The sequence below is a fragment of the Bos taurus genome, chromosome 3, assembly GCF_002263795.3.
Source record: "Bos taurus isolate L1 Dominette 01449 registration number 42190680 breed Hereford chromosome 3, ARS-UCD2.0, whole genome shotgun sequence".
In the NCBI taxonomy this organism is placed as follows: Eukaryota; Metazoa; Chordata; class Mammalia; order Artiodactyla; family Bovidae; genus Bos; species Bos taurus.
In genome coordinates, this window is record NC_037330.1 from 23482286 (window position 1) to 23508046 (window position 25761).

The following is a 25761-nucleotide window of genomic DNA, read 5'->3' on the forward strand; positions in this document are numbered from 1 at the left end:
AGGAACAAGGAGGAGCTCCAGGAGGTATTGGGGGAACCAGGGACATGCTGAGGGTGATTTGTACTTTAGAGTAAAGTGCTCCTTAAGCAGAGCACAGGGTACATAACCTATGTCCAGCCCCGATGACAAATCCTTCCAGCAATGATAGAAACATCATGATTCCCCAGAGTGGAAGCAAGCCATCTTTATAGAAAAAAGGAAAACTAAAAGAAATCAACAATACAGAGACAAAAAGAGAGATAAGAAAAGAAACATAAAGGGAAAGGAAGATGGGCTTATAATAGGTATCAATGGAAATAATTGATAAACAATCTATAATAAGAGGTGAAAGAGTTTTATTTGGGCCACAATGAGGGCTATAGCCCAGGAGACAGATTCAGGAAGCACTTGAACTGTCTTCTGTTAGATCACAAATGGGGGGAGGTTTATAAAGGCAAAAATTGCAAAATTACGTAAGTTGTTTGTCAAGAATTATAATAGGAGCTCGCAAGACGTAAGGGTGTTAAGCCAAGATTGTTTGGGGCACTAAATAGTTGAACGGTTACAAGGGGAGATCTTGAGGTCACGAGGTTGCAGTGGCAGCTGCCAGCAGATATTATTTTGAAAGAAACTGGTGGTGTCCTTGATTCTGCTACAGTTCAGAAAATCCAAGTTCTTAGGGATACAGGAACATGTCTGAAACCACATTCACAATGGCACCCCCAGCTCCATTTTGGATGCCTGAACCACAGTTTTTCCATTTTAATTATTAAACGCATTCTTTCCTTTAATGGTTAAGTCAGATGTACATTTGCAGGTTTAATAGGCCACAAACAGCCTGGGTTTTTTTAAGTTTCAGAAAAAAATTTATTAGAGTATAGTTGATTTACAATGTTATGTTAGCTTCAGTTGTAACAGCAAAGTGAATTACTTATACATATCCATATGCCCGCCCTGGGTTGCAAAGATCCGCCAGAGAAGAGAATGACAACCCACTCCAGTATTCCTGCCTAGAGAATTCCAAGGACAGAGGAGCCTGGCAGGCTACAGTCCACGGGGTCACAAAGAGTCAGATACAACTGAGCCACTAACACTTTCACTTTTTCACTCTTTCTTGGATTCTATTCCCATATAGGTCATGACAGAGTATTGAATAGAGTTCCCTGTGTTATACGGTAAGACCTTATTAGTTTATTTCACATATAATAGTGTGTGTGTGTCGATCCCAGTCTCGCATTAATCCCTCCCCTGCTTATCCCCTGGTAACTGTGTTTGTTTTCTACATCCTTAGCTCTATTTCCACAAATAAGCTATTCTAGTTAGCGTAAATTTCAAGTTAAATTATATATAAGCCAAAATTACTTTCCTATCCTTCAATAGTGTAATTTTCTTTCATCACAAATTACAGGATATTGCTAAAATGGATTGTAGAGAAAAGACTCTATTTGCAATTAGGGAGAGGTTCTCTTAAATAATTAAAATACAACTTAGACATGTTCTCAATTCATATCTCATTCAGTTCACTTTGGCTGTAGATAAGACTTTTATGGATGGCTATTATTTGTAAACATTGCTGCTGTGTGATTAAAGCAAACGTCATATAATTCCTGAGGCAAGAAGATATAAGAACTTCAGAAACTTCCTGGGATCTCTAAGGACACTGAAGAAGGCAGGGGTCTTCAGAGCCTTGAATGCCAACCAGGTAATTAATCCTCCATGCCGTTGAGGGCATAGGGCTTTCTTTGAGTATCTGTTTTTCTTTGCCAGCTTTTAACTGGGCCAGAAAGAACAAGTTATAGTTCAAAACATGTTCATCATGCTTGTGTTGCTGTTTTTTTCATTTAAATTACTTATTTCTTTCCTTGTCTTATAAAGAGCATTGGCTTTGGTCTCAAACAGTGTTGAGTTAAATCCTGGCTCAGCAATCTAGAAGCTGTGAAACTGTAGGATAGATACTTGATCTCCATAAACTTTAGGGTCTTCATGTGCAAAATAAGCTAATGATATCTGGAATGCAGCCCAGTTATGGGGATTAAATTGGATGACACGGGAGCATTCAATGAATGTCAATTTGTTAGGATTCAGTTATAGGTTACAGTGGTGCCCCTTCCTTATCCTGGCGGCACTCTCCCAAGTATGCTTTCTTCAGTCAGCTGGGGTCAGAAAATATTAAATGGTAAACTCCAAAAAAAAAGTCATAAATTATAAATTGTGCCACGCTCTGTTCTGAGCAGCCTGATGAAATCTAGCATGATCCTGCTTATTCCCACCCAGGAGGCAGGTCATCCCTTTGTCCAGCGTACTGCTTCCCTCCACCCCGACCCCCACCACCCCGATTAGCATAGGAAAAACAGCATATATAGGGTTCTGTAATATCTGTGGTTTCAGGGGTCTTAGGATGTATTCCCTGCAGATAAGTGGGGAGGACTATATTTAAAAAGATGCTGAACCTCCCTTCCCCAGATTGTTGACCTGAGAGCGAAGCTTTTACCATTTGTGTCTTGAAGCAGGTACAGGACAGCCAAAATACCTCTATCACTTTTGGAATGGAGGCTCCTCAGCAGAATCAATTGCAGGTTAATACCATAATTAAAAGAGAGAGAGAGAGAGGTCATCACAGCCACACACTCTTCACTCTTTTGTTTCCCTCCTTATCAACGCTGTGTCAGAGTGTCCATATGGACCTAATCTTTAGATTTTCTGGGAAAGTTTCCATTTCAAACACTCTGTTTCACCATTTATTTCCCTTAAGCAATCTATTATTTGAGAGTTAGAACATGTATGCTGATCATAAAGTATGCTCAAATTAAAATGCAATGAATTACTCATCTTAGTAATTTGGGGGAAAAACCTTTTTCCCAACCCCAGGCTTACACTAAAGTAGTTGCCTAATGGATAAAAAATAGAATAGAGGTAGATATTTTAATCTTATGTGGATGGCAATGGCCAGTTTTTCAAATATAAATTCCAAAAGTTATAAAGGATATGATAACTATGACAATTTTGAAATTTTCAGTAGGCAAAAAAAGTATATTGTAAACAAGAGAAAATACAAACTGGGAAATATTTTTGGTATGATATAAAAGACAACAAATATACAAAGAAAGCCCTCCAGATTCCTGAGGAAAAAGATAAAAAATCCAACAATAAGCTGTGCAAAGCTGTAAACCAAAAATTCATAAAATAAAATTTAAGAGCTAATCATTATATAAAAAGACATCCCACTTTATCAGTATTTTTAAAATGAAGTTTTTCTTTAATATACCAAAATTAGCAAGAAAAAAAAAATTGACAAATCAGGTGTTCATTAAGGGCTGAGGAAAGCACATTCCTGCCCACTAGTGTTAGAATGAACATACACTACAGCCTGTTCAGAGGGCATTTTTTAAATTCTTTTAAATTTATTTTTTAATTGGATTATAATTGCTTTACAATGTTGTCTTGGTTTCTGCTGTACAACAACCTGAATTAGCTATAAGTATACGTATATCCCCTCCTTCTTGAGCCTCCCTCCTACTCCTCGAGGTTCAGAGGGTATTTTAGCCAAGAATATCAATGTGACAATTTGTGTGTTCTGTGAAATTACAACCCTGTGTATGTGAATTCAGACTTACCAGGTGGTGCTAGCGGGAAAGAACCCACCTGCTAATGCAGGAGATGTAAGAGACAAGAGTTCGATTCCTGGGTCCAGCAGATTCCCCTGGAGGAGGGCATGGTAACCCACTCCGGTTTTCTTGCCTAGAGAATCCCATGGACAGAGGATCCTATGGACAGAGTAGCCTAGCAGGCTACGGTCCATAGGGTTGCAAAGAGTCAGACCCAACCGAAGCAACTTAGCAGGCTCTCATGTACGTGAATTTATACTAAAGACAGAAGCAAAACTTCATAAAAGTTATGAGAGTGGAAGAATGTTTATTACAATCAATCTGTTTCTGAGAGATAAAACCATGTTTCAGAATTATAAGACTCTATACAAAATTATGTAAACAACACATGCCTAGAAAAATGTTAATAAGCTCTTGACTCAATTGTTTCTCTGGAAGATTGCTTCGTATTCTCTAGTTTTTCAATGATCTTTTAATAATTTGTGTACTATTTAGTCACAGGAAAAATAAAATTATTTTTTTAAAAGTGTGATATCTCCTAAGTGTAAAGGGAAGAAAGTTAAAGTTAGGAAATCTTGTAGCTGTGTGACAATGAGAAAATGACTTTATACCTCAGGTTTTCTAAATTGTAAAGTGGAGATATTAGATAACATATTCAGTTTTAATTCTAACATTTAAAAACTCACGGTTGGGATTGACTTGATTGACTTAAACTACTGCTGCTGCTGCTGCTAAGTCGCTTCAGTCGTGTCCAACTCTGTGCGACCCCAGAGACGGCAGCCCACCAGGCTCCCCCGTCCCTGGGATTCTCCAGGCAAGAACACTGGAGTGGGTTGCCATTTCCTTCTCCAGTGTATGAAAGTGAAAAGTGAAAGTGAAGTCGCTCAGTCGTGTCCGACTCCTAGCAACCCCATGGACTGCAGCCTACCAGGCTCCTCCGTCCATGGGATTTTCCAGGCAAGAGTACTGGAGTAGGGTGCCGTTGCCTTCTCCGGACTTAAACTATTAAAGCTCAAATACTGCCTCATCTGAGAGAAAGCTTGCTTTGGACGCCCTCTGCTGGTTGTGCTTAGAATAGCAAGGGCGGGCTCTTCAGAGTATACCAAATGCTTTCAGACTTGAAACCATTCAGCCCAGCAGAGTTAGATCTTTGGCATTGGCTTAGAGGCTGACATAAGATAAATTTTCCTAATCTTTATATTTAGCTTGAGATTCCTATTTATCTATTATTGAAGTATGTTGTTGTTCAGTCGCTCAGTCGTGTCCGACTCTTTGCCACCCCATGGACTGAAGCATAACAGGCTGCCCTGTCCATCTCCTGGAGCTTGCTCAAACTCATGTCAGTTGAGTCTGTGATGCCATCCAACGATCTCGTCCTCTGTCGTACCCTTCTCCTGTCTTCAGTCTTTCCCAGCAGCAGGGTATAATTAATTTATAGTGCTGTTAGTTTCTGGTGTACAACAAAGTGATTCAGTTATACATGTATACATATGTTCTTTTTAAAATTCTTTTATTACAGAAAAGTGGAGTTATTATTATTAGTAAAGTGTAGTTCCCTATGCTATACAGTAGATGCTTGTTGATTATCTATTTTAAAGATACTCTGTATATATCAATCCCAAACTCTCAATTTACCCTTTCCCCATAACTTTCCCTTTTGGTAACCATAAGTTTGTTTCCCAAGTCTGTGAATCTGTTCCTGTTTTGTAAGTTCTTTTGTTTCATATTTTAGATTCCATGTAAGTGATATCATATGGTATTTATCTTTCTCTTTCTGACTGACTTCACTTAGTATAATAATCTCTAGGTTCATCACACCTTCTTTATCATCTGTTGATGGACATTTAGGTTGCTTCCATATCTTGTCTGGGGGCTTCCCTGGTGGCTCAACTGGTAAAGCATCCACCTGCAATGCAGGAGACCTGAGTTCGATCCCTGGGTTTGGAAAATCTCCTGGAGAAGGGAAAGGCTACCCACTCCAGTATTCTGGCCTGGAGAATTCCATGAACAGTATAGTTCATGGGGTCACAAGGAGTCACTCAGACATGACTGAGTGACTTTCACTTTCTTCATGACTTGTCTATTGTAAACAGGGCTGAAATGAACATTGGGGTGCATGTATCTTTTCAAATTCCCTTTGTTGTATAATTTGGGTTTAGCCAGAGAAATATTTTTTCCTTCATTTATGATTTGGGCTTCTTAGGTGGCACAGAGGTAAAGAATCTGTCTGCCAATGCAGGCAATGCAGGAGACACATATTTGATCCCTGGATTAGGAACATCCCCTGGAGGAGGATACGGCAGTCCAGTTCATTATTCTTACCTGAAAAATCCCATTGGCAGTGGAGCCTGGCAGGCTACAGTCCATGGAATCACAAAGAATTGGGAATAGCTGAGCGACTGAGAAGCATGCATTTACTAATACGATTTGGCTTTTATAAATTCCTAGGTCCACTTCACTAGTATAAATGTGTTGAAATTTCAGATCTGGGTGAATCCAGGAATATCAAGGAAAAACTGACAAAGACTCTGAGATCTGTGCTTCCTGAAGCACTTCTGTCCCTGGGGGAAGAGGAAGATGGCTCTGAAAAGCATGTGGCTGGTTTTTCTGATGAGCTGTGTAATCAGCACTGAAGTCCTGGATGGTGAGTATCAGTCACTAAGCTGGAATTGAGCCCACAGTCAATGTTCTTTGTATGGTTGTAAGCCGTAGTGAAACCATCATCAATCAAATGTAGATTATAATAATTATTTTGCAAATTTATTATGAAGGGTGGAGGTAATGTATTTAAAGTACCTGTACCTGGCAGTCAAGTAATGATAACTATAATTAGAACTACCCAGTGTTTTGTGCATTATTTTCCTATTTAAACATATTGGGGGATTCTAGTTTGCAAAGAACATACAGACTAGTTGGAGAGATGGCTCCAACACACATATAGGCCCAGCATCAAGTATAAAGTCACATGTCAGGACTTCCCTTGTGGTCTAGTGGCTAAGACTCTGTGCTCCCAATGCAGGTGGCCAGGTTCAATCCCTGGTCAGGGAACTAAGATCCCACATGCTGCAACTAAGACTGGGCACAGACAAATAAATAAATTAAAAAAAAAATTTATAAATAAAATACCAAAGTAACATATCTGTGAGATTGTAAGCAATACCCTAGAATCTACCAGTGGAGAAAGCAGGGGAAGAAAGCTGCATATATGAGCTAAGAATAAGCATCCTGGCTGCTTTGACAGTCTGCAGAGGCCCTGCTGGTGTCGTATGTGGTACAGGGGGTGAAGAAACTCGCCTGAGCAGCACTTCTATTGAGAAGAGGTCTCTTGAGAGGGCCCGGGGCTGTACAGGACCCAGCACTTCTCCCCGCGCGGATACCTAGGCCAGGGGAGAGAGTGACTGGAAGGAGATACAAAGAGAGGCAGGGTTCTTGGGGCCTCATGTTGGTACTTGTGGCTGAAGTCTACGGGTCCAGCTATCAGCTCTCTCAACCATCTACGGCCATTCAGGACCTGGGGAACTCAACCACTTTCTCTGGAACGTGCTAGCGTGTGAAAGACTGGGAGAGGCTACCCTCAAGCTCCCCCAGAGGGCCGCGTTCCATGGCCATTTCTAATCAACAGCCTGGGTAGCTAGGGCCTTGCTGCTCTGGTCCTGGCTTCCCTGGCGGGGCTTGAAGTGAGGGAGTTGGGATGGACATGTACACACTGCTCTACTGAAAATGGATTAGCAACAAGGACCTATTGTACTGCACAGAGAACTCTGAGCAATGTTATGCATCGGCCTAGATGAGAGGGGAGTCTGGGGAGAATGGATACACATATATACATATATATACACACACATATATATATATGGCTGAATTCCTTTACTGTTCACCTGAAACTCTCACAATATTGTTCATCGGCTATACTCCAATAGAAAACAAAAACAAAACAAAAAACATCCTAACTAGTTACTATTTTCAAAACATATTACATGGGTATAATGATAATGTGATTATTTTGATAGCTACAATTTATTAAGTAGTTACTATTTTTTGACAATTACTAGACACTCAATGCTAATCATTGTACATGCGTTATCCCACTTAATCCTCCCAACAACCCTATGATTCAGTGTATAAACAAGAAAACCAAAACTAAAAGAGTTTAAATAATGTTCCTAAGGCCACATTTCTAGTAAGTGGTGGAGCAAAAAGACTATTAGTAGTCCAGGTGGGATGTTACGAGCCAAAACCTCCTGCCACTGCATGTGTATGGATGAGGAGTCTAGGACCAGGAGTGGCGGAATCAGGGTTCTAGGGCTTCTGGGCACTGGCTCCTCTCCCAGATCCCTCCTCATTCCCCAAGAGTGTCTTCAGTAGGTTACTTCACCCCCGAAGAGGTTTTCTTATCTGTCCAGGGGGGATATATACATCCTTATTACTTAGGAAAGCTCTGGTAATTAAACAAGGCAATCTAAATGAATGTACTTGGCTCATAGGGGTTTTTTAATAAATAAATTGAGCCTAATGACTACAATGCTGCAAACTCGGTGGCTCAGACGGTAAAGAATCTGCCTGCAATACGGGAGACCCAGGTTCAATCCCTGGTTTGGGAAGATCGCTTGGAGAAAGGAATGGCAACCCACTGCAGCATTCTTGCCTGGAGAATTCCACGGACAGAGGAGCCTGGTGGGCTACAGTCCATGGGGTTGCAAAGGGTTGGACACGACTGAGGGACTGACCCTTTCATTTTCAATGACTATAATGACTGAGAGCTTCTGTTTAGAGTCAGACCATCTTGGGTGGTCAAATCCTGTCTCTGCCACTTATTTGCTGTAGGACTCCAGGACCTGACAACTCTCTGCCTTTGTTTTCTCCTCTGGAACTGAGGTTAGTGACAATCTACTTGCCAGGGTTATTGTGAGGGTGACTGGAATGCCTGGAACAGCTCCTGGGACATAGTAAATGCTCCATGAGGTGTGAGGTGGTGGGAGGCAGAGCGGCAGCCCCAGCAGAGCAGCGCAGTCTGCCCCTCCAGGAGCTCACGCATCTCCGTTAGGGTGCCGCGGCCTTGGCTGAAGTATCATGAAGTCCGTGGTGAGGTGAGGGGGGAGGAAGGAGAGGAGAGAATGAGGCAGAGAGACAGACAGTCATCAACACACAGAGACTCAGGCACAGAGACCAGCAGAAAGTTAGTGGGAGACAGAGACACCAGGGTGAGTGGGGAGACAGCAAGAGACAAAGAGAGAAATACACGGAAAGGGTCAGAAAGACACAGAGAGGCTCAGAGGGAGCCGAACAGAGCGACATGGACAGAAACTGAGAAGGACGCTCAAAACAGACACAGGGGCAGGGAAAGAGAGAGCGCACTGGTGGTCCGGCCTTAAGCATGACCCAAGGTGTGCTTTGCCCTGACCCCTCTAGGTCCTCCAGTGTGCCACTGGGAGCTCTGCTCTCACTACCTGGATTCAGGAAAAAAGAAAGTGCCTGGTGGTGGAGAATCTGTGCTTACACATCTGCCCACAGGATGCCGAGCAGAGTCACTTCAGAGTTTGAAAGAGAAATCAGGGAGAACTGAACGAGGAGCACCTGGTGTGAAGCAAGGGGCCTTTATCCTCAGACTGCAGTCAGAGACGTGGACTCTTCCCTTCCACCTCTTTCAGAATCTTTTCACCAGTGTTCAATTGAAAAGCATGCTTCATAATCTCTCTCCAGACTGTTCCTTACTGAAATTCAAGCCTTTTCATTTGGAGTGGTAATCGGTGGTCAGCCTTCTCCTTAAGAAGATCAATTTTTACTCTAAGAGTCAAAGATGTCTTTTACTTTCTTTCCCCCTGATAAAATAACCAAGGCATCCCAACCCTCTAATGATTTTCATTGCCATATTTCCAATTTCTTGTTTTTTTATAAAAGCCAAAGTTGAGAGGTTTGGTGGCAGGAACACAGATTCGTAAGTTAGAGAACTGAATCTGAAAAGTGGCTTTTCCACCTCCCTGTGTGATCTTAGACGGGTGGCCACCCGGTCTGTTTCCTCGCCTCCCTAAGATACATATGTAGTACAAATAAACCCCTCAGCATAGTGCCTGGTGGCAAGGAAGTACTCTGCACATGGAAGCTGGTGATAATGCAACAGGAGTAGCAGCAGTGGCATAAAGGTGTTCTTTTTATTTAACATCAAATGCTGATGCTCATATTCCTGAAGGTAGAAGAAGGTAAGGTATTTAAGCATATGAGCTTCTATGTTGCTTGTTCCTGATTCGTTTGAGGTACCCCTTTGTTAGCCAGTTTGACTGCTTGTTGCTTAGAAAGAAAAGGTGCTTGACTCAGAAAAGCTGGCAGTCTAGGGAGAAGGTGAACTTGTGTCCAGAGGCCAACTCCAAAGATTCTGCTCAGCCTTGACGATTTTTAAAGGGGAGAAAGACAGAAGAGCCTTAATGAATTATTGATGCAGGAAATTGGATTCTGCATCATTCCCCACTGTGTGCAGACTGGTTGAATTTTCCAATGTCATCTTGCCTGCAGGATCTGCCTGCAGGATTGAGAAGAGGACTATTAAGGATAAAGCCTCTTGATGAGTGTGAAAGAGGAGAGTGAAAAACCTGGCTTAAAACTCAACATTGAAAAAACTAAGATCATGGCATCCAGCCCCCTCGCTTCATGACAAATAGATGGGGAAAAAGTGGAAACAGTGGCAGACTTTATTTTCTTGGGCTCCAAAATCACTGCAGACGGTGACTGTAGCCATGAAATTAAAATATTCTTGCTCCTTGGAAGAAAAGCTAAGAAAACCTAGACAGCATATGAAAAAGCAGGGACATCACTTTGTCGACAAAGGTCTATATGGGCTAAGCTATGGTTTTTCCAGTAATCACATATGGATGTGAGGGTTGGACCATAAAGAAGGATAAGCACTGAAGAACTGATGCTTTCCAACTGTGGTGCTGGAGAAGACTCTAGAGAGTCTCTTGGACTGCAAGGAGATCAAACCAGTTAATCCTAAAGGAAATCAACCCTGAATATTCATTGAAATGACTGATGCTGAAGCTGAAGCTCCAATACTTTTCATCCTCATTTGAAAAGACCCTGATGCTGGGAAAGACCGAAGGCAAGAGGAGAAGGGGACAACAGAGGATGAGATGGTTGGATGGCATCAGCGATTTGATGGACATAGTATGAGCAAGCTCCAGGAGATGGTAAAGGACAGGGATGCCTGGTGTGCTGCAGTCCATGGGGTCACAAAGAGTCAGACATGAGTTAGTGACTGAACAACAACGACATCTTTTAACTGCTGAATTCTTCATTTTTATTTCTTTTTATCTAGAAAAACAATCAGCAGTTTAGACAAGGCGTAGTATGCGTTCAGGAGAGCATAAGTCAGGAGTTAGGTTAAATTGCCTAGTGATTTAATGCCTATAATTAGGCTTTTTCAAGGTTAAACAGAGGGCTTCCTAGGTGGTGCTAGTGGTAAAGAAGCTGCCTGCCAATGCAGGAAACATAAGAGATGTGGGTTCAATCCCTGGGTCAGGAAGATCCCCTGGAGGAAGGCATGGCAATCCACTCCAGTATTCTTGCCTGGAGAATCCCATGGACAGAGGAGCCTGGTGAGCTACAGTCCATAGAGTCCCAAAGAGAGTCAGACATGACTAAAGTGACTTAGCACACAAGCAAGGTTAAAGGCAAGCAAAATGGGCAAACAGGAAACAGCAAAAGAGACACTTTCACACTGAAACTTTTCTTGCTGTGCCTCCACTCGGTTAGTCATTGTCCATCATTCACAGGTACAAAGCAGAGCACAAGCAAAGGATCTACGTCAACCATGAGCATCATGTTCCAAGCTGCAGCTGGGGCCGCTGCACAGGAAGCTGTGTTTCACTAGGGCCATAAGACCAGGCTATGAATACCCTTGAATGCCCAACTGAGTGGAGAGCTTATCTGAAAGCAACAGGAGATTTGTAGGAGAGGAGATTTGTAGGCAAGGAATGAAGTAGAACAGGGCTTCCCTGGTGGCTCAGCAGTAAAGAATCTGCCTGCAATGCAGGATACAGGGGTTTGATCCCTGGATTGGGAAGATCCCCTGGATCAGGGAATAGCAACCCACCCCAGTATTCTTGCCTGGAGAATTCCATGGACAGAGGAGGCTGGCAGACCTCAGTCGATGGGGTCTCAAAGAGTTGGACATGACTGAGGGGCTAACACACACAATGACGTAGAACAGAAGCGTAAGGCAGGCAAGTGACAGCGGCGTCATCTGCCCGAGGAGAGAGGAGAGGCTATTTGACCACAGCAGTGCAGGGACATGCGCTGGGGGTGGAAAGACTCCTGCACGCGTCCACAGCATTACCGAGCAGCCACATTGGCACAAAGTCCAGACTTACTAGCTCAGCATCCCCTTCATTACCTGGGTCCTCTGCATTTCCAGCAGTTTCAGTGCCATGGTCCATTCATCAGTCCACTAGCTGAAAGAGTTTGTGCTTCTCTCTGAATCATGGTTTCCCTGGCTTCTGGGCCCTGACTCTCTCCTTCTGTTTTCTATAGTGGTTCCCTGACAGATCCTCTACATGTACAGCAAACCTAAGTGCTTGCTCTTCCTGCTGCCATTTCTCTGCTCACCCACCCCCTTAGCCTAAAATGTTCCCCTCCCCTGCCTACTGACTTACAGCCCCTCATTCTCAAGTTTCTGCCAAGTTGCCATCTAACCAGTTGTGCATTCCCCTAGATTAAAAAAAAGAAAAACCCACTTGCTCCCTATAATGCCTAAAACTACCAATTGATGCCCCTCATCCACTCTTGTGATCTCTTGAATTACATCTGTTTGATCTTGCTACCAGCGTGGGGATTCTACCAGTTGCTGAGGATGTTTATTCCAATTACGTATTCCGTTATTGAGGAGATTAGCACAGGGATGGGCTTGGAGGACCACTAGGTCCATGGAACATCGTCCTGAGCTAAAACATCATTGATTGCTCGACCTCCATAAACCCCTACTCGACTGGAAGACCTCAGTGACGTCTGGGGTCTCCTGAAATCGGTGTCAGTTCAGAGCCAGTGTCCGGTATCCTCAAAGATCTGGTGATCTCCTTTTCCCCAGTGCTGAAGTACCCTGGTAAAAGACCACAGCCCCCTCTGGAGATGCTAGGAGAAAGGTGAACAGTATAAAGATGTGGCAGCTGAGAGAGAGCCTTCCTCCAGGGCGCTCAGCTCTCCTCCTTCAAGGTGACCTGGGTCTTAAACTGGCTAAGGTGTGGAACTGCTTTTTCCTTCCTTTGTAACTTGTGTTTGCTTTTGTTTGTGCACAGCCACTATAGTGAGACCTAGCTGTGCTACCGGCTGGTTTTACCATGGGCCATATTGCTATGGATACTTCCGGAAGCTGAGAAACTGGTCCGAGGCTGAGGTAAGAAATCTGGCTCATGCTCAGAGAGGTGTCTCTAGAGCAAGGGACCATTCGAAGCTCCAGGTATCATTCAACTCAGAGCCAAGGGTCCTTCCCTGGTGTTCCGAGAAGTCACCTGGCAGGTGAAGTGGAGAGAAGAGGGTTACCTCTTCAATTCCTCTAATGCTGTAAGCATCGATGGAGCACATCGAGGGGCAAAAGGTGGAAGTAGTGACATATTTCCTTTTGGGGGGCTCTGAAATCACTGCAGTGGTGACTGCAGCCATGAAATCAGAAGACATTTGCTTCTTAAGCAGGAAAACTATGACAAACCTAGACAGTGTGTTGGAAAGCAGAGACATTATTCTGCCAATAAAGGTCCATATAATCAAGGCTATGTTCTTCCCAGTGGTCATGTACAGTTGTGGTTGTGAGAGTTGGACCATAAAGAAGATGGAGCACCAAAGAATTGATGCCTTCGAACTGTGATGCTGGAGAAGACTCCTGAGAGTCCCCTGGACAGCAAAGAGATCAAACCAGTCAATCTTAAGGGAAATCAACCCTGAATACTCATTGGAAAGACTGATGCTGAAGCTGAAACTCCAGTATTTTGGTCATTTGATGCGAACAGCGGACTCATTGAAAAAGTCCCTGATGCTGGGAAAGATTGAGGGCAGGAGGAGAAGAGGGCATCAGAGGATGAAATGACTGGATGGCATCACTGATGCAGTGGACATGAACTTGGGCAAACTTTGGGAGATGGTGAGGGACAGGGAGGCCTGGCGTGCTGCAGTCCATGGGGTCGCAAACAGTTGGACACGACTGGGTGACTGAACAACGACAAATCAATGGAGGGCATGCTACAGGCCCAGACCCTGGGGTTGCTGCAAAAGCATGAGAATGAACCAGAGACAGCCTCCCCTCGGAGAGTCCGTTATCAGGGAAAAAGACAGAAGCACATTAAGCCAAAGAGGATGAGATGAGGAACTTACAGAAAGAACAACTTGAATTGCTGTACAAGATTTACCAGCCTCAGAGCCACCTGACAGAGAGTGAAGCATTCCGAACACATGGAAGGCCTTAGTGACCCCACAGCTCAACAAACGCATTGGTTTTATTTCACTGAGGCTTTCCTAAGAATTACCCACCTAGCCAGTCAGAGTAAGTTACCTCGGAATGTGAGGAGTCAGGGCTGCTGTGTCTCTGAATTGTGGTTGTTTTACTGGAGTGACCGACTGGGGAGACCAGTGGGGATATGGGGTACAATCTGGGCCCACAGTGGCCTCAGACATTTGTACTGCCTGTCCCCAGAGAGCCCAACGCTAATTCTACCAAAACAAAGAGGAAGATATCCGGGGAGCTTTGGAATAATATGTGTGCTCAGTCACTTAAGTCATGTCCGACTCTTTGCGACCCCATGGACTGTAACCGGCAGGCTCATATGTCCATGGGATTCTCCAGGCAATAACACTAGAGTGGGTTGCCCTGCCTTCTCCAGGGGATCTTCCCAACCCAAGGATTGACCTGCGTCTGCTGTGTCTCCTAAATTGCAGGCAGATTCTTTACCCACTGAGCCACCTGGGAAGTCCAAGTCTATATTGGAATAATATAGGTGTGTGTTTAAATCACGCTTTGCCAGGCATTAGTTAGAGCTATACCTCGCTTTACCAGTTTTCTTCTGTAACATGGGGATATTGCTTTCATTCCATGGGGTTGTTGGGGTTGTTGCAAAAAACCTCTGGCACATGGTAGATGCTCAATTCAGATTTTCAAGGCAAAAGCAATCCATAAGATTGCTACCAAGCCTTAGCAGAGTTAACCACTCCTGAACCAGAGTGCAGAGAAGGTGTCAGGAAGGACTGGAGAAATTGACCCCACAGTGCTGTGCTTCTTGATTCCTAGTTGCTATCTTAGTTCACAAAACTCCTGGAGGCAATGGAGCTGGCATGAAAATGACAGGTAAACCCAATCGCAGAAGCAGAGCCCTGGGTTCTAGCCATGTGAACTTACAGGGAAAATATCACTTAAACCAACTGAGCCTGTTTGCTCTTCTGTCCCAGCAATCTTTGTGATTGGTACACTCCCTAAACGTGGACTGGGAATCCAGCATCTACACCTCACAAATTTGAAAGGCAAATGAAATTATGGATGTAAAAACATTTGGGTTTTGTAAAGTGGCTGGCACTTAGTGTGAGGACTGCTAAGTCACTTCAGTCGTGTCCACCTCTTTGCGACCCTATGGACTGTAGCCCACCAGGCTCCTCTGTCCATGGGATTCTCCAGGCAAGAATACTAGAGTGAGTTGCCGTGCCCTCCTCCAGGACTAAATTATCATGAAACAGTAACCACATCTAATACTGAGCAAGTTCAAAGGCAAGCATTAGAGTAGCAACCACAGTCAAACCATGCTTTTATTAAATTAAGTTTTATCATGTAGGCAGATCCCGTAACAAAGCCCAGGAGAGCATAAAGTATGTGTCTCTGTCTGTCTGTAAAGTGTGTGTATATAAAATGATTTTTTCAGTTGGGCAGTAAGTTTCTAGTTAGAGAATGGCACATTTTACAATCCGTGGTCTCAGACTTATTGAAGTGTATTACTATAGTACAGCATTATGTCAGTTCCATCCTCGTAACAACTCCCTCATGTAGCCATAATTATGTCCTCCATTTTACAGACGAGGAAGAGAGGTACAGAGACTTGTCAAGGTCACATACACAAATGAGAGGCGAGTCCAGGACCCCAGGTACTTCTCCTGGCCCTAAAGCTCGTGACCTGGCCTCGAAGAGACCTCACACCTGTGACATTGTGCTTTCTCCCATGATGACAGGAAGTCTTCTGTCCTGAGAGGCGGCGGGGGCTGTGTGTGCATGTTGCATGGTGAGCTAGGGTTCTGAGGTGAAGGCTGTGCTTTTCTTTCTTTTTTTTTTTTTTCTAATTTTTCTTGAAATACAGGTGATTTACAGTATCCCAGTAGTTTCAGGTGTACAGCAAAGTGATTCAGGTATACATACACCTCTATCAATATATTCTTTTTTAGATTCTTTTCCCTTATAGGTCTTTACAAGATGTTGAGTGGAGTTCCCTGTGCTATACAGTAGATCCTTGTTGTTTATCTGTTTCACATATTATAGTATGTATATTTTAATCCCAACCTTCGAATTTATCGCTCGCCCTCTGACTCCTTTGGTAACCAGAAGTTTGTTTTTTATGACTATGAGTCTGTTTCTGTTTTGTAAATAAGTTCATTTGCATCATTTTTTAGATTCCACAAAGAAGCGATATCATTTGTCTTTGTCTGACTTACTTCACTTAGTATGATAGTCTCTAGGTCCTTCCATGTTGCCACAAATGTTATTATTTCATTATTCTTTGTGGCTGAGTAATAGACTCTCGGAGAAGGCAATGGCACCCCACTCCAGTACTCTTGCCTGGAAAATCCCATGGATGGAGGAGCTGGTGGGCTGCAGTCCATGGGGTCGCTAAGAGTCGGACATGACTGAGCGACTTCACTGTCACTTTTCACTTTCATGCATTGGAGAAGGAAATGGCAACCTACTCCAATGTTCTTGCCTGGAGAATCCGGGGGATGGGGGAGCCTGGTGGGCTGCCGACTGTGGGGTTGCACAGAGTCGGACACGACTGAAGTGACTTAGCAGCAATAGACTCTGATGCTGGGAGGGATTGGGGGCAGGAGGAGAAGGGGACGACAGAGGATGAGATGGCTGGATGGCATCACTGACTCGATGGATGTGAGTTTGGGTGAACTCCGGGAGTTGGTGATGGACCGGGAGGCCTGGCGTGCTGCGATTCATGGGGTCGAAAAGAGTCGGACACAGCTGAGTGACTGAACTGAACTGAACTGAATAGTCCATTATTACTCAGCCCATAATGGACTATTACTCAACCATAAAAAAGATATACCATATCTTCTTCATCCATTTGTCTGTAGATGGACATTTAGGTTGTGGGCTATGTTTTTAAACCTCATATCTCCTCCTTGCCCTCAGCTCGAGTGTCAGTCATATGGAAACGGAGCCCATTTGGCATCTGTCCTGAATTTAAAGGAAGCCAGCACCATAGCAAAGTACATACATGCCTATCAAAGAAACAAGCCGGTGTGGATTGGCCTGCATGACCCACAGAAGGTAACCTCAGACCTGGCGCACTCATGGCCCCGTGGGAAAAGCAGATAGACAGCTCCTGTCTGGGAAACGGGCCCGGGCCCACTGGCAAAGGCACACACAGCAGGTCTTCAGTCACCTGCCTCCACCTGATAGAGGCCAAGGCGTCCAGGTTAGGGACAAAGCAATGTCCTCCACTTACAGACCCCCATTTAGAGCCCTCTCAAACCTTTTCAAACACAAAAGTACCAGCTCCCCAGAGCCTTTCAAAAGAGGTTTCTGTAAGTATATAGGGGTATATACATACACAAATAAACACAGACACACACACTCATTGTGAGATCCCGCTTAATTAAATTCCAATTAGATCTTGAGTTAAAGGGGAGAGCTTTCAGTTAAGCTTTTCACCAGATGCGGTCATGTGTCTTATGCCCTCCTTAACTTTCTTCACTGGTCTTTCATTTTGCCCCTCTCAGTACCTCTTTGTAAGAAATGACATGTGAGGTTGCTGAAGTCTCTGTGTGGGACCTGCAATTTATAGATTCTTTGTGGAGCTTCTATGTTAACCAAAAAAAGCACAAAGAATACAAGGAGAAAAATCCTAGACTTTGTGTTTCTTGATAAACTTTGCTATAGATGTTACAAATGATTTATACAATTAATTTTATATTGTTACTATTCACACTGCTATCAACCAGAGCTCTCTCATTCAAAGATAAGATAAATATTTACATCTATTTCTATCTGATTTTTATTTATTTTTTTAATTGAAGGAATTTCTACCAGATTTTTTTAAATTTAATTTTTTACCTTCATGACTGCGGCTAGTAAACTGCCTAATGAATTGTACAATGAATGTATCAAAGAAATACAAATTAGAATAACAATATAATTTGACTTAGATTACTAGATGTTTGCTTTGTCTTAATGAATAGTATTTTTAAGATAAGGAGAAATTTCCCAGTAAATGAGGGTATAAATTCCTACAACGGAACTGTTTTTGAAAAGCAGTTTGGAAATGCACTTGAATATCCTTGAAATATGCATGCCCCTTGGTCATTAATTCTACTTTTGGGATTCTAGTTTTAAAAAATAATTTTAAGTGCAGAAACAGCTTTACAAATAAAATTGTTCATAGCGGTATTCTTTGCAGTAATTGTAAATTGGAAACAACATGACCATCAATCAATAGGAGAATCAGCAAGGTAAATTGTGGTACCTTCTTACCATTAAAAAATGTTTGGAAAGCAAAATACTACAAAATTGAATGTATATGTTTTAAAGGCTACCACATTTTTCAGTACTAAAAATATTGTGATAGATAAAAATGGTTACACCATAAGTAAATATGGTAAAATATTAGTAATGTTGTCTTCCTGAAGGTTAAATGGAGTGCTTTTCTATTTTCCCTTCACACATTTCTGTGCTTTCCCAAGTTTTACAGTGAACGCTGTGTTTAAGTGGGCTGTGGTGACCATCTGGGCCGTGAGCAGGTGGGGAGGCTAACGTGTACATGTCTCCCATTTCCTGTCATTTGCAGAAGCATCATTGGCAGTGGGTCGATGGAGCCGTGTATATTTACAGATCCTTGTCTGGCAAGTCCATGGGTGAGAACAAGTACTGTGCTGTGATGAACGCCAAGACCAGTAAGTTCTACCACATCTCTTCCTGAATCCCAGCTCCTTCTCTTTCCTGTTAAGAGCGAAGCTGGACATTGACTCCCCTCTGCACCATTTCACACCCACAACTCTACAGGACAGAGGCCTTGTCCCAGACATTACTCACTGACCATTTGTGACCATTTCACAATCTTTGCCATATCAGTGTACCAGCCGTTCAGTTATCAATATTTTCTTTTACTCCAATCACTTTTTTCTTTTTTAAAAATTTTTCAGTAACTCATTTTAACTGAAGTATAGTTGATTAACAATGTTGTGTTAATTACTGCTATACAGCAAATGATTACATTCACTTTTTTTTACATTCTCTTTTTTATGTTTTTTTTATCATAGTAAAAGTCACATAATAGAAAACACACTATTTTAACCACGTTTAACTGTATAGCTCAGTGGCACTAAGGACATTCACACTGTTGTGCAACTCTCACCATCCTCCATCTCCCAAATTTTTCACCTCTTTAAGCTGAAACTCTGTCCCCATTAAACACTAAATCCCCCTTCCCTCTCCCCACATCCCTATCCCCACCCCCATCCCTGGCATCTACCAATGACCTTTCTGACTCTGTGAGTTTGACTATTCTAGGTATCTCGTGTAAGTGGAATCAAATAGTGTTGGTCTGCACCCACTGTATATTGGAATGCATTGTTAAGATTAACTTAATAGATGGCCTGTGAGCAGACTGACCCCTCTTTTTTCCCCCTGTGCCACGCAGTAGCTTCTCATTGTTATCTATTTTAAACACAGTAGTGTGTACATGTCAATCCCAGTCTCCCAATCCATCCCCTCCCCTTTTCCCCTCTAGGTGTCCATCCGTTTGTTCTCTACATCTGTGTCTCTGTTTATCTTAAAATTCTGTGCTATACCATGAGGGGTAAATATGTCATATTTGGAGAAACCCAGACTACAGGGAGCAAATATGTGTGACTGCTTTCGGGCTTCTTTATAGTCAGGGTTCCCCATAAGCCCTGGAAACCTTACTTTGCCTGCATTCTTCGCTCATGTTCTCTGAGTTTCATCCCAGAACATAGTGCCCAGAACCTCGGCTGCAGGCTGGACACCGTCACTGCAGCCTCTTCAGTTCTCTTGCCTGCCTTCAAGCTTTGCTTTTTATGCTAATATGTTAGGGTTTTCAGCCTTGCTACAAATACCGTTTGGGGTGGGTAATGATTTGTTGTGGGAGCTGCCCTGTGCATTGTAGGGTGAACATTCCCTAGTCACTAACCAGCAGATACCAGCAGCATACACACACACACACACACACACACACACACAAATACACACAGGTTGTAACAACCAAAAATGTCTGCAGACTTTGCTAAATGTCCCTTGAAAGTGTTAGTTGCTCAGTCATGTCCAACTCTTTGCAACCCCATTAACTGTAGCCTGACAGGCTCCTCTGTCCTTGGAATTTGCCAGGCAAGATTACTGGAGTGGGTAGCTGTTCCCTTCTCCAGGGGATCTTCCTGACCCAGGGATCGAACCCACATCTCCTGCATTGGCAGGCAGATTCTTTACCGTCTGAGCCGTGAGGAAAGCCCTAAATATCCCCTGGAGGGAGAAAATCACTCCTATATGAGAACCATGGCTAATAAGTGACATGGAAAGGAAACAGAATGTCAGAGATGTAAAAGATGCTTGATCTGAAAGAGAACATCCCAGTGTGTTTAAAAGGCCTTTGTAGTGTCACCAGGATTCCCCCACTAGCCAGGGGGTGAGCCTGGGAAGGGCCAGGACTGAGGACTCAGGTGCTGGGGCTCAGGTGGAAAGGGATGTGGAACAGGTTTACTATTGTCTGAAAAATAAAGGTTATATGCAAAAACTTTCTGACAGCAAAGTGATGAACATGTGGAGACAAACTCTGAGGTGAGCACTAAGCAAACCTTCGGAGATAAGTGGGTCTTATCACAGACCAAGGAGGCACTTCCCACAGTCTCGAAGGGACTACAGCTGCTGTTTAAAGAATAAGTCATCTCTGATGGAAGGAATACACCAAGACCAATATGTAGAAGCTACCAAAATGTAAATTTCTACTCAAGCCAAGGAAAATATTCTCAACAATCAGCATGGTCCAAAAATATAATGAACTACCCTAGAAAGTAGTGAGAAACCAATCAGTAGAGTTAACCAAGCAAAAGTGGACATTGTGGTTGATATTGGGGCTTCCCTGGTGGTTTAATGGTAAAGAACCTGCCTGCCAATGCAGGAGACATGGGTTCGATCCCTGGGTTGGGAAAATCCCCAGGAGGAGGAAATGGCAACCCACTCCAGTATTCTTGCCTGGGAAATCCCACGGACAGAAGGAGCCTGGCGGGCTAAGTCAGACACGACTTAGCAGCTGAGCACACACGCATGGGGTTGTTATTGCAGCTGCAGCATTAAAGAAGAGAAAGGCAAATATTGTGTATTAATGCATATACATGAAATCTAGAAAGGTGTACTGATGATCCTATATGCAGGGCGGCGAAGGAGACACAGACACAAAGAATAAGCTTTTGGACTCAGTGGGGGAGGGAGAGGATGTGATGATTTGAGAGAATAGCATTGAACCAACCACATGCTTTACCATATGTAAAATAGATAAGCAGTGCGAGTTTGATGCATGAAGCAAGGCTCTCAAAGTCGGTGCTCTGGGACAACCTAGAGGATAGGGTGGGGAGACAGGTGGAAGAAGCGTTCAGGATGGGGGTGCTGCATGTATGCCTATGGCCGATTCATATTCATATATAGCAAAAACCATCACGATATTGTAATCATCCTCCAATTAAAATAAATAATTAAATTTTTTTAAAAAGCATTAAAAGAGGCTTGCAGCACATGAGAGTCAGCTAAGGAATGTTTTAAAATTTTTTAGAATTTCAGGGATCGCTTCAGACTGACAGCATCAGAATCCCTAGGGCTGGATGCCAGACCAAGCTCCAGGGGAGCAGGGGACCATGGCCTCCCAAGGTCCCTCCCGTGATTCTAAGGTCTCAATCAGATGGAGCTCTGAAACAAAATCCTCACACTGTCAGTCTGTGTCCACATCAGCAAAGTTCCCAACAATGAAGTGTCCTGTGTGGGAACCAGAAGCCAGTCGTCCACCTGAGAACACCAGGCCACAGGACACTTCTCTTCCCGTTCACTCAGCCCAGCTCTCCACTCTCAGGATACAGGCTCTCGGGGCAGAAAAGCTCAAGGAAGGAAGCAAGGATTAGAAACTGGTGAAGGTAGAATTCAAAAGTGTGTTCCCCTCAGCCCTGTCAATGTAACTTTATATTTATATAACAGATTTAGCTTCACCAACTCAGGGGCTATATAGTTTGTTTAAGACTCACAAGGTATAATATTAGTGTCCCCAATTAGAGCCACACACACTCCATGTGTGTGCTTCTCTGTGTGACTGAACTTGTTCCTTTTTTCTGTTTAAAAAGACCAGGACCCTTTGGAAAATTGTATTTCACAGTGCTTCCTGAGTTACCTACTGGTTCACCATGAGATATTGAGTAATGATAACTAGGGTTCTACAACCGAAAAATAAATTTCATATTTAATATAGTTTAGGTCAAGGGCCTGGGTTCTGCATTCTGAATGCCTGGGGTAGGAGTCTAGTTCCTTCACTTAGCTGTGTGACCTTGACCAGATTCCTTACTTCTCTGTGCCTCAGACGCCACTCTGTATAGAGGGAAAAATAATACTAATCATCGTGGTGGTAGTGGTGGTTTCGTCATTAACTCCGGCTCTTGCGATCCCAAGGACTATATCCCACCAGGCTCCTCTGTCCCTGGGATTCTCCAGGCAAGAATGCTGGAGTGGGTTGCCATTTCCTTCTTCAGGGGATCTTCCCTAGCCAGGGATCAAACCCAGGTCTCCTGCATTGCAGGCGGATTCTTTACCAGCTGAGCCACCAGGGAAGCCCCAATATATGTCAGATGCTTATCACTGTGCAGACTTGGCTTGTGGCTTTCATGGCCTGGAAGGGAGGCGAGTAGGGTCTCCTACACCCCTCCCTGAACCTGCCCCTCTTTCATGGAGGAATGAGGGAGAAGAGACACTTTCCTAAGTTAGTGCCCACTGGGGAGCTTGCTGCGTTCCCCATGGTCGTTTGAAGCTCGTGCCATGCTCTCTTTGCCCCACACTTTGGCAATGCCCAGAATGTTTGCGTCTCCATCTCATTTACACTCTGTGGCCCAGCTCTGGGCCCTTTGGCTGAGGGAGTGGTCAGGACCTATCTCCTCTTCCTCCTGAAAACCAGGCACCTCACCTTGGTTTGCCTGGCTGTACCTCCATGCCCCCCCTCCCAGGCTCTTATCCCATCAACTTGACACACCCTGGTGCCAGTGCCAGAGCCAGATCTACAAGTCAAAGCCAGGCAGACAGCCAACTGGGGAGCAACCCATCGCTCAGTGGTAGACACACCAGATTGGCAAGCCATTCTGTGGAGCTTATTTTTTGGAAGAAAAAAAATTGAACCTCTCCTCAAAAATGCTTCCAAGTCCCGTGGACAGAGAAGCCTGATGAGCTACAGTCCATGGGGTTGCAAAAGAGTCGGCCACGACTTAGCGATAAAACAACAACAAAATGTCAAGCCCTGCCTTCCTCAAAAGCAATGCTGGTATGGAGCATCTGAAATTGTGTATGATGTTTAAATTATTTTTCTTTTAGCTTGTCTTGGAGTTCTCCAGAGAAACAAAAGAAAGAGAAGGTAGAGTGAGACAGACAGACAGAGCATGTAGGATAGAGAAATTTATTTTAAGGAATCAGCTCATGGAGTTGTGAAAGTGAAAGTCATTCAGTCATGTCCGACTCTTTGTGACCCCATGGATTATACAGTCCATGGGATTCTCCAGGCCAGAACACTGGAGTGCATAGCTGTTCCCTTCCAGGGGATCTTCTCAACCCAGGGATTGAACCCAGGTCTCTCACATTGCAGGTGGATTCTTTACCAGCTGAGCCACCAGGGAAGCCCTCATGCAATTGTGGGGGCTGGCAAATCTGAGGTTCACAGCACAGGTCAGCAGGCTGGATGTTCCTGCAAGTTGATGTTGTAGACTTGAGGCTGAGAGTAGTCTGAATTCCTTCCTCTGGGGACCTCAGTCTTTTCTCTTAAGGCCTTCATTGATTAGATGATTACCAAGTTTTGGAGGGTAATCCCTATGCAAAGTCTACTGATTTAAATGCAAATGAAAGTGAAAGTTGCTCAGTCATGTCCAACTCTTGCGACCCCATGGACTGTACAGTCCATGGAATTCTCCAGGCCACAATACTGGAGTGGGTGGCCTTTAAATCACATCTAAATAGAAAAATACCTGCACAGCAAAATGTAGACTGGTGTTTGACCTAACAACTGGGCTCTACATCCTAGTCAGTTCAGTTCAGTTCAGTCTCTCAGTTGTATCTGACTCTTTGCGACCCCATGGACTTCAGCACGCCAGGCCTCCCTGTCCATCACCAACTCCCGGAGTTTACTCAAACTCATGTCCATTAAGTCGGTGATGCCATCCAACCATCTCATCCTCTGTTTTCCCCTTCTCCTCCCACCTTCAATCTTTCCCAGCATCAAGGGCATTTCAAATGAGTCAGCTCTTTGCATCAGGTGGCCAAAGTACTGGAGTTTCAGCTTCGGCATCAGTCCTTCCAATGAATATTCAGGACTGATTTACTTTAGGATGGACTGGTTGGATCTCCTTGCAGTCCGAGGGACTCTCAAGAGTCTTCTCTAACACCACAGTTCAAAAGCATCAACTCTTTGGTGCTCAGCTCTCTTTACAGTCCAACTCTCACATCCATACATGACTACTAGAAAAACCATAGCTTTGACTATTGACATCCTAGTCAAGCTGCCACAAACTTTTGTACCCTATCCATGGGTTCAAGCAAACACCCAGATAATGCTGATAAACTCACACAGCAAGTGGGTGGATTTAAATATCTGTTTATTTTCTTGCAGATTTTTTAACTTGGACCAGCAAAGAATGCGATGAGCGCCAACACTTCCTGTGCAAGTACCGACCCTAGAGCAAGAATCCAGATCCTGCCAACCCTGGCTCAAGGCCCTTTCTTCTTCCTTCTCTGCCATGCTGCCTATCTGATCATTGTCTCGAAGAGTAAACATAGCAACTAAGACTGATGAAGCCCTTATTCCACTGACATTTTAAACTCAGAGGCAGGGATGTCAACATCGGTATGACAGTGTCTTCTAGCTCTAAATATTCACCCCACAATCCCTTTCCACAGTACTCTCTTTTCCTCCTCCCCACCTCCACTATCTTTAGCAGATGAGGGGTGTCTCTCCCACTGATGAAAGAGCCAGGTCTTTGGCCATCAGGGATAAAGGTTTGATGGCAAGAGAAGAAATTCAGGAAAAAGCCTCTTGCCCGTTTCAGCTTCTGCATTCCTCTACCCTCTCTCTATTGCTCTCACCCACCTCCTTAGCCATCTGCCTATTTTTCCATTTGTCATGGGAACATTTCCATTTGTCAGGAAAGTCTCTGCTAGGCAGATATAGACCATAAAATTTCAGGACCATTTTTAAATGAATGGTTGTATGCAGAGAAGTTTGTTCCGTTCCAGTTCAGTAGCGATGAGAGTGAAAAGGTGAAATAAGACTCAGAAAACACACCCAAGTGTTTCTTCATTTCCTTCCTCCTAGTATTTGCTTTCCACCTCCTTAGCATAATTCCTCCCCAGCTGCAGCCGTGGTTAGATAGAGGAGAGATGGAGGTGGCACACTTGGCCAACCTCTAAGCATGAGTGAGTAGGTGGGAGGTTGTTTCAATGTAAGCCCTGCAGCTTGTGAGGGGAGCTGACAGTCCAAGCAGGTGCAGGGGACTGACCTGGCTGGCCAGGCTGACCTGGTCTTGGGTGCTCTTGTCTTTCTGGGTGCTGACAACTCATGTCTTGCTCAAATCTCGTTGCCTTGTGAGGTTTGGGGTGGTGGCTCCAATGCCGAGGAGGTAATTTTTTCCCTCCCTAGGTCAGGAATCTACTTGGCAATGTGAAAACGAAACAATACAGACTCGACAGTTACATAAAAAGCGA

The 25761-nt window shown here is 43.9% G+C and overlaps 1 protein-coding gene across 1 annotated transcript; it reads left to right on the forward strand.

Moving 5' to 3' along the window:
- The first annotated feature begins 1632 nt into the window (after positions 1 to 1632).
- On the forward strand, positions 1633 to 25761 carry REG4 (regenerating family member 4). The gene is given in 6 exon segments (NM_001076986.1): positions 1633 to 1681; positions 6069 to 6228; positions 12866 to 12963; positions 16951 to 17088; positions 18605 to 18710; positions 24671 to 25761. Coding segments are annotated over 5 exon segments (477 nt in total). The 5' UTR covers positions 1633 to 1681; positions 6069 to 6161; the 3' UTR covers positions 24739 to 25761.